Source organism: Oncorhynchus tshawytscha, unplaced genomic scaffold (genome assembly GCF_018296145.1).
Source record: "Oncorhynchus tshawytscha isolate Ot180627B unplaced genomic scaffold, Otsh_v2.0 Un_scaffold_13173_pilon_pilon, whole genome shotgun sequence".
NCBI lineage: Eukaryota > Metazoa > Chordata > Actinopteri > Salmoniformes > Salmonidae > Oncorhynchus > Oncorhynchus tshawytscha.
In genome coordinates, this window is record NW_024609816.1 from 200,765 (window position 1) to 211,471 (window position 10,707).

General features: G+C 40.3%; 1 protein-coding gene across 11 annotated transcripts; it reads right to left on the bottom strand.

Moving 5' to 3' along the window:
* Nucleotides 1-1,113: 1,113 nt before the first annotated feature.
* LOC121846080 lies at nt 1,114-10,117 on the bottom strand. 11 transcript variants are annotated; one of them, XM_042318771.1, is made up of 12 exons: nt 4,732-5,018; nt 4,419-4,451; nt 4,201-4,251; nt 4,063-4,101; nt 3,931-3,969; nt 3,770-3,814; nt 3,598-3,654; nt 3,476-3,514; nt 3,242-3,289; nt 2,283-2,774; nt 2,088-2,126; nt 1,114-1,581 (listed from the first exon to the last, which is right to left on the bottom strand). In XM_042318771.1, the coding sequence occupies exons 1-12, from the start codon at nt 4,853-4,855 to the stop codon at nt 1,571-1,573; spliced, it is 1,017 nt and encodes a 338-aa protein (XP_042174705.1). In that variant the 5' UTR covers nt 4,856-5,018; the 3' UTR covers nt 1,114-1,570. The 11 variants fall into 11 exon arrangements, with proteins under 11 accessions (XP_042174705.1, XP_042174711.1, XP_042174703.1 ...); XM_042318777.1 differs by having other exon boundaries at nt 2,472-2,774; nt 4,732-5,015; XM_042318773.1 differs by lacking the exons at nt 1,114-1,581; nt 2,088-2,126 and adding exons at nt 6,091-6,184; nt 9,853-10,117 and having other exon boundaries at nt 2,134-2,774; nt 4,732-4,793.
* Between the last annotated feature and the right edge of the window lie 590 nt (nt 10,118-10,707).

A 10,707-nucleotide genomic window follows, 5' to 3' on the forward strand; every position in this document is an offset into this window, starting at 1 on the left:
ATTACAACAACATAGAAGTTACTGGAAACAACCAGGTCCGTTTGGGATATTACAACAACATAGAAGTTACTGGAAACAACCAGGTCCGTTTGGGATATTACAACAACATAGAGGTTACTGGAAACAACCAGGTCCGTTTGGGATATTACAACAACATAGAAGTTACTGGAAACAACCAGGTCCGTTTGGGATATTACAACAACATAGAAGTTACTGGAAACAACCAGGTCCGTTTGGGATATTACAACAACATAGAAGTTACTGGAAACAACCAGGTCCGTTTGGGATATTACAACAACATAGAAGTTACTGGAAACAACCAAACAGTTTTTTCCCCTCAGACATTGCAGGTGCGATAGAAAAGCACAATATGTACTGCAGTTGTTTTTATCATGATGATCCTCAGCTGGGCAACAAAAACAATAACAACGGTGTTGGGGCGGCCAGTGGCAATGTTTCCACCTACTGGGGATTCCAGCTGTAAGGTCCAGTGAATTTACTTTCTACCAATCGTGACACAAGACTATGGTAGCCTGCTAAGCTAAAGCCTAGACATCAGCTCAGGGAGCTACCACAAGTCCTCAGGTCTCAGACAAGGTAACTCATCACGCGAGGGTCACAAGCTCATCATGTATGTATATTTTGTAATCAGCTGCTCCTCATTCTGTGCCACTGGTTTTGCTCAGCACAGCAGTTGATGTTGAAGCTGTGCCTCAGGCCACAGTACATGTGTTACTGCCTGTGTGCAAACAGCAAGGCTGATGTGTCAGGGCAGTCACCCCATGTCAACTCCAACACATGGGAGAGATCACTATAAAACACTGTTGGATGAGAGAAGCGTTCATGTCTGGAAAATTGCTGCCGCAGCAAGAAGGTAACAGTGACATGTTCTGTCAACATATTTTTCTTCCGTTGTTGAATCACTGACATATTATATTTTATACAAAGTTACCAAATGTTGTTTGTATGGGCCAAGTTGACAGTTGAATGATTGGGTGAAGTTGAAATGTAGAAAATGTTCTGTGTAGAATGGTCATGTAGTCCAAGCAGTTGTGTAACACTGTAAGACATTCTGCCTTCAAACAATGTATTGTCTTTCCTTACAATTGTGAATTTGCATGTATACACAGCCTTTTATTGAATTACCTCTAATTAGTACAACAAACAATGCTTTATGAGAAACCTTTATTTCATCAGATTGATCAGATCAGATTGGAGCCAAACATCGTATTTCCATTCACCTACAATTCAAATTGACTACCGGCAGTAAGACCAGGGGGCACAGCTGCTGTCAGAATACCATTTATACCATTTCAAGATCAAGTGAAAAATTGGTGGTAAATATCCACAGATGTACTGACGTCTCTGTCATGAATATAAGTGTGAGAGGGACTCTGCGGTCTGGTAGAGTCGGTGGAGCTTGAGGGAGACGACACACGAGTGAGAGGCAGGGAGATTTACAGGCCCTGCAGGGTAGAGCTGAGCCAACTCTACCTGGAGGAAGCCTCTGGCACTGACAGGCTCCTGGCTGGAGCTCCTGGCTGGGGCTCCTGGCTGGGACTCCTGGAGGCTAACCAATCACTAGAACACAGAGCAGCCAACATGGAGAACACTCAGTATGATTTAAACATTTAGCCTGTGAGGGGTAAGATAAGTCTGAAAACAGTGGTGTGTTGTTGAATGTGTAATATGGATGTAGGTTGACCTCCGGTAGGTAACACCTCTGGTCTGTTTCTACTTAGGTCTTAGAAGCAGTGGTCTTATTTGAAACAGAAATTGTTATACAAAGTATTCACTGGGTAATGTTTCGAATTCACCACATCAATTTAAATATTTTTGCAAAACAGGAAATATTTTCAGACCTGCTAGAGAACATTTGTGGGTTTCGCAATACGAGAAAGTGATATTTTCCTCACCAAAGTGTTTCCAGCACATATTTAGGTGGATATAAATAATCTGCTGTTTCTCTGTATCTTTCCTTACCAGAACACATAACCCTACTTACCATCTGAACAGAAGTGCTCAGGGACCACAGGGTTTTTACTGGGATTGTTTTATTGTTCACGGTGTGTTTCCTCTAAACCTACCGACTGGGTTCGTCTCAGTGCTGATGTCATCTCTGGTTTCTGTTAGGATAGAAAGCAATCATTCAGATATTTTTCAATAATATAGGTTCAGTAGTTAAAGAATTCTGCTGTGGATCTTCATTTTTGTAAAGCCGTAGTTTGGAATCATGGTAGAATAGAAGCCAGATGAACCTCTACTCTTGGCTTCATCAGTACCATTGGGTCTACCATTGACATGCTCCATACTGTCCAAGTCCTGCTGTTCTCTGGCTGTGTCCAACACTCCATTCACTACACCCCTACAACTACCCCTACGTAGGGCCTGCTCCGTGGCTGTGCCTGTGACCTCTTGGCTTTGGATATCTCTATCTCTACTGTTTAGACTTGTATTCTCATCATTTTCACCTCCATTGACTGTAGTCCCCTGCTCTCCGGGCATACAGACAGTACCCTGACAGCCCACCATCACATCCTCTTCACTGTTGAGATCAATGAGCACTCTGCTGGTTCTCTCTCTCCCCACTGTGGGGTCCCTCTGAGTCTCTCTATCCAGCTCCTCGCTCCCATTGGTTGGATCCTGCCTGGTGGTTGTCTGCATGCTGTCGACATGGTCTGGGTTTATGGTTCTCCTTCCTGGAGGTTGTTTGTATTTTCTCACATCACTTGGAGGAGAACTGTCAGTCTCGTCGCTGCTACTGTCGTCTGTCACTGTATTGGGGATGAAGAGTCGGTTAGAACTGTCAACTGATTCCATTTTGAATTTACTCTTTGTACGAAAATCTATGGATATGAATAAGTGCTATTGGTTTAAAACGTTTTTATTCTAAGTATGTTAATTCTATGTTTGATTAAATACACTGTTGGCCAAGGACTTCATCTAGTAGATAATGACATATCTTGAATCTCAGTAGAGGGTTTGGCGGCTGCTACAACCACATGATTTTTTCCGTCTCTGTTGCTGTCCTACAACAAGACAAGCCCAGGTGATGTCATGTTCAGTCTCTTACATAGTGTTAGTTACATGTCTATGGGATGTAATTATAAGAGGCTGGAATTCTGACCCGCAGAATTAGAATCCTGTGTTACCTTCTGCATTTCTGTTTGAGGTAAAAACAGTGACGCTACATCAATTATCTAGCTACCATTTCTTTACATTGGTGTAAAACATGACATACCAGTTTGTGTAATCTTTGTATTAGATCCCAGAGAGTCATCATAATCCTCTGAAGAAAGAAAGAAAGAAAGAAAGAGAGAGATAGAGAGAGAGAGAGAAAGAGATAAGAGAGAAATAAAAAGAGAGAGAGAGAATCAGAATTGGTATGGCCGTAACAGTCTATGAAATCAATATTACCAGATTCATTTTCCCCTACGGATATTTCAGTGACAGATTATTTTGATATTTAATATACCTCTGCTTTCTGCTGAGTTACTTTCAGATCGTTCTGCATCTGTGGGACATTGAATAAAACAACTCTGAAAATGATATTGAAACTTCCTATATAGCATTATTTTCAAACCATATTCCACACACCTGTAAGATCATCGGAGTTGCATTTCTCTTTGGATCTGGCATCTGAGTCTACAACATCTGATACATGATCAGATAATGATCAATAACACAAAAAACACATGATCAACCACATATCAATAACACTAACTACTTACTATTGATAACTTCCCAGCTCAACCTTCCCCACACTAACCTGTTAAACAAGCAGAGTTTTCAGTCTGCGTAACATTTGAGATTTCTGGAAGACAAATGATTGCGGAGTAATGATTCACATAATGTAACATTGATTTCATTATATTTCACAACAAAGTTTGACCGTTTGATTATAAACTAAACGTAATTTTAAAAAACTACCTGCAGAGTTCTCTGTTGGTCTTAAAGGACTTGGTCTTGCTGTTGAACACAGTAATAAATTAGGTCAACATAGCAATAACAGATGCTAGTTAGAAACATTTCCCTCAAACATCAACATCTACTTTCACTAACCAGGGGTTGGAGCTGGTTTACCAAAGGTGTTTTCAGGACCTGGGGAAAGTAGAAAAGAAAGATGGCAGATCGAGTTAATGATTTTAAAAGTAACAAAATGAGGATAGATAAATAAATATATAAGTGTGAAGAACAGACCTTTGATTTTTCCTGAGGTGCTTTGAGTAGCGGGAGCAACATCAAGGGCACCTGTAACAACATCTGAGAATGAGCTACCTAACCAACAGCTTATTAGACTCTCACCACCTCTGATCATTTTTTGAAAATGTGATTTCTCCATCAAGACTAACAACTGTTTGGGTCTCATCAACACAAGACAATAAATAGGTGCATTAGCATGTAGCCAACCATCTCACCATTCAAAAAGCTTAACACATCCTCACTTCTGTCTGAAAGGGAAACAGGACTATTATTAACTGATTGAATCACAATAACCTCAGTAATATCATGTCATATTACTGTATCAGACCTTTTCACCACAGCAATAAAAGCAAGTTGTTTTTGGCCAGTGTATGACACGCTGAACAATTCACTGGAAAAGCTTACTGGAGCAAATCGACATAGGCTGATATATGATCCTTGTTTAGGTGATATATGATCCTTGTTTAGGTGATATATGATCCTTGTTTAGGTGATATATGATCCTTGTTTAGGGTAAATGAAGCTTACCTTTCATTGGTACCATGAACACAACAGCCACTAGCGTCAGAACTGACAGAGAACACAGGGAGCTACGAGAAAAATAAAGAGCATTGGCCTTTTCAGTTGTCCAGTTGACTAGGTATCCCCCCATTCCCTTCCCTTTTATAACGAAGATAGTTGTTCAGTTGACTAGGTATCCCCCCATTCCCTTCCCTTTTATAACGAAGATAGTTGTACAGTTGACTAGGTATCCCCCCATTCCCTTCCCTTTTATAAAGAAGATAGTTGTACAGTTGACTAGGTATCCCCCATTCCCTTCCCTTTTATAAAGAAGATAGTTGTACAGTTGACTAGGTATCCCCCATTCCCTTCCCTTTTATAAAGAAGATAGTTGAACAGTTGACTAGGTTTCCCCCATTCCCTTCCCTTTTATAAAGAAGATAGTTGAACAGTTGACTAGGTTTCCCCCATTCCCTTCCCTTTTATAAAGAAGATAGTTGTTCAGTTGACTAGGTATCCCCCATTCCCTTCCCTTTTATAAAGAAGATAGTTGTACAGTTGACTAGGTATCCCCCATTCCCTTCCCTTTTATAAAGAAGATAGTTGTACAGTTGACTAGGTTTCCCCCATTCCCTTCCCTTTTATAAAGAAGATAGTTGTTCAGTTGACTAGGTATCCCCCATTCCCTTCCCTTTTATAAAGAAGATAGTTGTTCAGTTGACTAGGTATCCCCCATTCCCTTCCCTTTATAAAGAAGATAGTTGAACAGTTGACTAGGTATCCCCCATTCCCTTCCCTTTTATAAAGAAGATAGTTGAACAGTTGACTAGGTATCCCCCATTCCCTTCCCTTTTATAAAGAAGATAGTTGTACAGTTGACTAGGTATCCCCCATTCCCTTCCCTTTTATAAAGAAGATAGTTGTACAGTTGACTAGGTATCCCCCATTCCCTTCCCTTTTATAAAGAAGATAGTTGTACAGTTGACTAGGTATCCCCCATTCCCTTCCCTTTTATAAAGAAGATAGTTGTTCAGTTGACTAGGTATCCCCCTTCCCTTCCCTTTTATAAAGAAGATAGTTGTCCAGTTGACTAGGTATCCCCACATTCCCTTCCCTTTTATAAAGAAGATAGTTGTACAGTTGACTAGGTATCCCCCCATTCCCTTCCCTTTTATAAAGAAGATAGTTGTACAGTTGACTAGGTATCCCCCCATTCCCTTCCCTTTTATAAAGAAGATAGTTGTACAGTGTTAAATCTAATGCTTTGTAAGACTAAGTCAAGACAACGCACAACATTTCAATTAAATGTTACATGACCTAAATGTTACATTGTTAAAAAGAATATATCAATCAAAGAGGCCATGATGCAATAAAAAAGTGACTTACAGCTCCATGATGGGTGGAAGTCATCACACGAGTCCTCTATCTCTTTGTTAAAAGACCCATCAGAGGTTTTATACCTGTCCTTATAGCTGATTGGCTGGAACCACAGAGACAATAGACACAGACCCACTTCTATGAGATAGAATGGGGGCTGTGTCAGGTGTCTCTGCAGGAAACAGTGCATGACCGTGGGAATGTTTTAAGATTGAGGAATCAGATGAGCATTTAAACAAAAAGGTTTACAGTTGACAAATGACTCATTATAATATCAGTCGACAAACAACCCACCGACTTAGAAGACAAATACTCCCAAGATGTGACTGTTCATTCAAGAGGTGTACAAAACAAAGACCTTCTCTTTCTAGACTATGTTGATTATAGGTGACTGGTTGTGTGGTCAGTGATGCAAACAAAACGTGCCTCTGGCATTTCCTTCTCATTGTTACAGCGATTTAGAAGAGGGTGGGCCTACACAATGAGTGGATTCATTGATACCGCACTCTTCAAGTGTAGCATAAGCATATACAGTGAGTGTATGTAACATTAGAAACAGCTGGTCTTTCTATGACATAGACTTAGCAGGGGAATCAAGGTTAGATGAAGGGGAGGAGACAGGTTAAAAAAAAAAACATTTTAAAGCCTTGAGACAATTGAGACATTGATTGTGTATGTGTGCCATTCAGAGGGTGGATGGTCAACACAGAATATTTAAGTGCCTTTGAATGGGGTATGCTGGGTTTTTCAGTTTCCCATGTGTATCAAGAATGGTCCACCACCCAAAGGACATCCAGCCAACTTGACACAACTGTGGGAAGCATTGGAGTCAACATGGGTCAGCATCCCTGTGGAACGCTTGACACCTTGTAGAGTCCATGCCCCGACAAATTGAGGGCTGTTCAGAGGGCAAGATGGGGTGCAACTCAATATTAGGAAGGTGTTCCTAATATTTTGTCCACTCATTGTACGTTGTCCATTAGCCATAACGACCAAAGAGGAAGTATTTTCATTCTGTATTCAATATTTCTCTTATCAAAGGCATTCTTATTTGGTCGTTCAATATTTCTCTGTTTTCAAATTCTTCTTTGGTTGTTCAGAACAGCACTGTTTAATTGAACATTGCAAAACCCTCTGATATTGCCGACTACTTTAATGACTTTTTCCTTGGCAAGATTAGCAAACATAGGCATGACATGCCAATAACAAACTCTAAACCTTAATTTTCATGCATAACTGAATTTGAATTCTGTAAAGTGAGTGTGGAAGAGGTGAAAACAGTATTGCTGTCTATCAATAATGACAAACCGTCTGGTACTGACAACTTGTATGGTAGCGGACTATTGCCACTCCTATCTATCTAAGCCTACAGGACAGTGTGTGTCTCAGGGCTGGAGGGAAGTAAAAGTACTTCTGATACCCAAGAATAGCAAAGCACCCTTTACTGGTTCAAACAGCCGACCAATCAGCCTGCTACCAACCCTTAGTCAACTTTTGGAAAAAAATGTGTTTGACCAGGTACAATGCTATTTCACAGTAAACAAATTAACAACAGACTTTCAACTCACTTATAGGGAAGGGCCCTCAACTTGTACAGCCTTGACACAAATGACTGATGATTGGCTGAAAGAAACTAATAATAAGAAGATTGTAGGAGCTATTTTGCTAGACTTCAGTGCAGCTTTTGACATTATTGATATGCTGCTGCTGAAAAAACATAGACTACCATTCAAAAGTTTGGGGTCACTTAGAAATGTCCTTGTTTTTTAAAGAAAAGCACATTTTTTGTCCATTAAAATAACATACAATTTATCAGAAATATAGTGTCGACATTGTTAATGTTGTAAATGACTATTATAGCTGGAAATGGCAGATTTCTTATGGAATATCTACATAGGCGTACAGAGGCCCATTATCAACGACCATCACTCCTGTGTTCCAATGGCACGTTGTGTTAGCTAATCCAAGTGAATAATTTTAAAAGGCTAATTGATCATTAGAAAACCCTTTTGCAATTATGTTAGCACTACTGAAAACTTTTGTGCTGAGTAAAGAAGCAATAAAACTGGCCTTCTTTAGACTAGTTGAGTATCTGGAGCATCAGCATTTGTGGGTTCGATTACAGGCTCAAAATGGCCGGAAACAAATAACTTTCTCCTGAAACTCGTCAGTATATTCTTGTTCTCAGAAATGAAGGCTATTCCATGTGAGAAATTGCCAAGAAAGTGAAGATCTGTTACAACGCTGTGTACTACTTCCTTCACAGAACAGTGCAAACTGGCTCTAACCAGAATAGAAAGAGGAGTTGGAGGCCTTGGTGCACAACTGAGCAAGAGGACAAGTACATTAGTGTCTAGTTTGAGAAACAGACGCCTCACAAGTCCTCAACTGGCAGCTTCATTAAATAGTACCCGCAAAACACCAATCTCAACGTCAACAGTGAAAAGGCGACTCCAGGATGCTGGCCTTCTAGGCAGAGTTGCAAAGAAAAAGCCATATCTCGGACTGGCCAATAAAAAGAAAAGATTAAGACGGGCAAAAGAACACAGACACTGGATAGAAGAACTCTGCCTAGAAGGCCAGCATCCCAGAGTCACCTCTTCACTGTTGACTTGAGACTGGTGTTTTGCAGGTACTATTTAATGAAGCTGCCAGTTGAGGACTTGTGAGGTGTCAACGGCGCCGTTGTTTTGGGTCGCCTACTGGGATCCGATCCATTGTCCTGGGTGGTGGTCGAAACAGAGGATCCGCTTCGGGAAAGTCGTATCCCTGGTCGTAATGTTGGTAAGTTGATGTTGCTCTTATATCCAATAGTTCCTCCCGGCTGTATGTAATAAGACTTAAGATTTCCTGGGGTAACAGTGTAAGAAAAACTAAATACTGCATAGTTTCCTAAGAACACGAAGCGTTCATCTCTGTCGGCACCAAACACATACCCGGGGAAACATTTTCTGTTGCTGCAGGATTCATTTCCTGCTGTAGCAAACAGGCTCAAATTAATATCATACGTATGTGTTTTTATCACACCTGCACTACGGCCGAGTTATATGATCAAATGCTGCAAAGATGGACATATGCAATTGGCCAAAAACAGAGCAGCACGGTTCGCCCTTAAATGTACACTGAGGGCTAATATCAAGAAAATCAACGTGAATCTCTCCTGGCACAAAGGGGAGGAGAGATTCTATTCATCACTACTTGATTTTGTGAGAGGTATTGACGTGCTGAAAGTACCAGACTGTCTGTTCAAACAGCTAACACACCTCAGACAGCCATACATACCCCACAAGAAATGCCACCAGTGGTCTCTTCACAGTCCCCAAGTCCAGAAGAGGCTGGGAAACACACAGTACTACATAGAGCCATGACTACATGGAACTCTATTCCACATTAGGTAATTCAAGCTAGCGGTAAAATCAGATTTAAAAACCTCCAGATAAAACAAAACCTCAAGGCACAATGTGAACTGTGAAGAGACACACACCCACACATTGTAATATTGTATTGTTGTAATATTGTACATTTTGTACTGTACATTTGTAAAGGTGGAGCAAATATGCAAATGTGTATAGTGCACAATGTATTGTGTGATGTGTTGTTTTGTTGTGATGTAGACTATTGTTTTGTTGTGATGTGTTGTTTTGTTCAAGTTTGGACCCCAGGAAGAGTAATGGCTGCCTTGGCAGAAGCTAATGGGGATTCTAATAAAATACTAATGTTTTGGAGTTATGCATTAGTTAGATGTCCATGGGTCCGGAACGTCATACATACCTGGGGTGCATTCAGTTCGATTAAACAGTAGCTAGGTAGTGTGACGGTTTGTACGGAACAACACGTTTCTTCAAAACATTCAACATTTCAACATTCTTGGACAGACGTTGAGGTACGCTTTCTCCGCTTAGTGGGTGTAGTAGGGTGTGGCTTGAAGCAATGAGTGACGAAAGGTCAGTGGAGCGTTCCCCAACCCACAACACAATCATTCCCCGTTTTTCAATTGGTCAATCAGAACAGCACCGTTTCCGTTGTGCGTTGTCCCTGTCTGGAACATCATTGGTCTTGTCCCAGTGAGAACATAGATTTATATTGTGGAAAATAACTAAGGAGGAAGTACGATCATAGTCAATCAACAATATAATAATAACTTTAGTAAGAATATTTATCTTTAATTTACAATCTATGCGATTAGATAGGTTCAGAATGTATGTGAAACAGCACAAATATATTACACATGTAAATCACAAGAGGGAGGTTAACGGAGAGGTGGGATGGACTGAAAGTAGCTGAGTGCTGGGGTTATGTTCTATAATAGTTATGACTATATTTTTAAAAATGAATAAGTACTATCTATCTAGATGTAATGTATATCAAAATATCGAATTACTTTATGTTTGCTGTGTAACTACTGTACAAAATGTGTGTGTGTGATTTACATGTAACAACAAAAGAAAAAGCTGTAAAAACAAAGTTTGTTTTTGTCCTTCAAAGTGGGACAATGTATAATGTGTATGTAATGTATTTTTGGCCCCCCCCAAAAATAAATTAAAAGTACGATGTGGATATGGACTCGAATACACCACCCATCTAATGTCGAAACTTCTGGCATGTGGCGCACTGTGAAAAATAGAT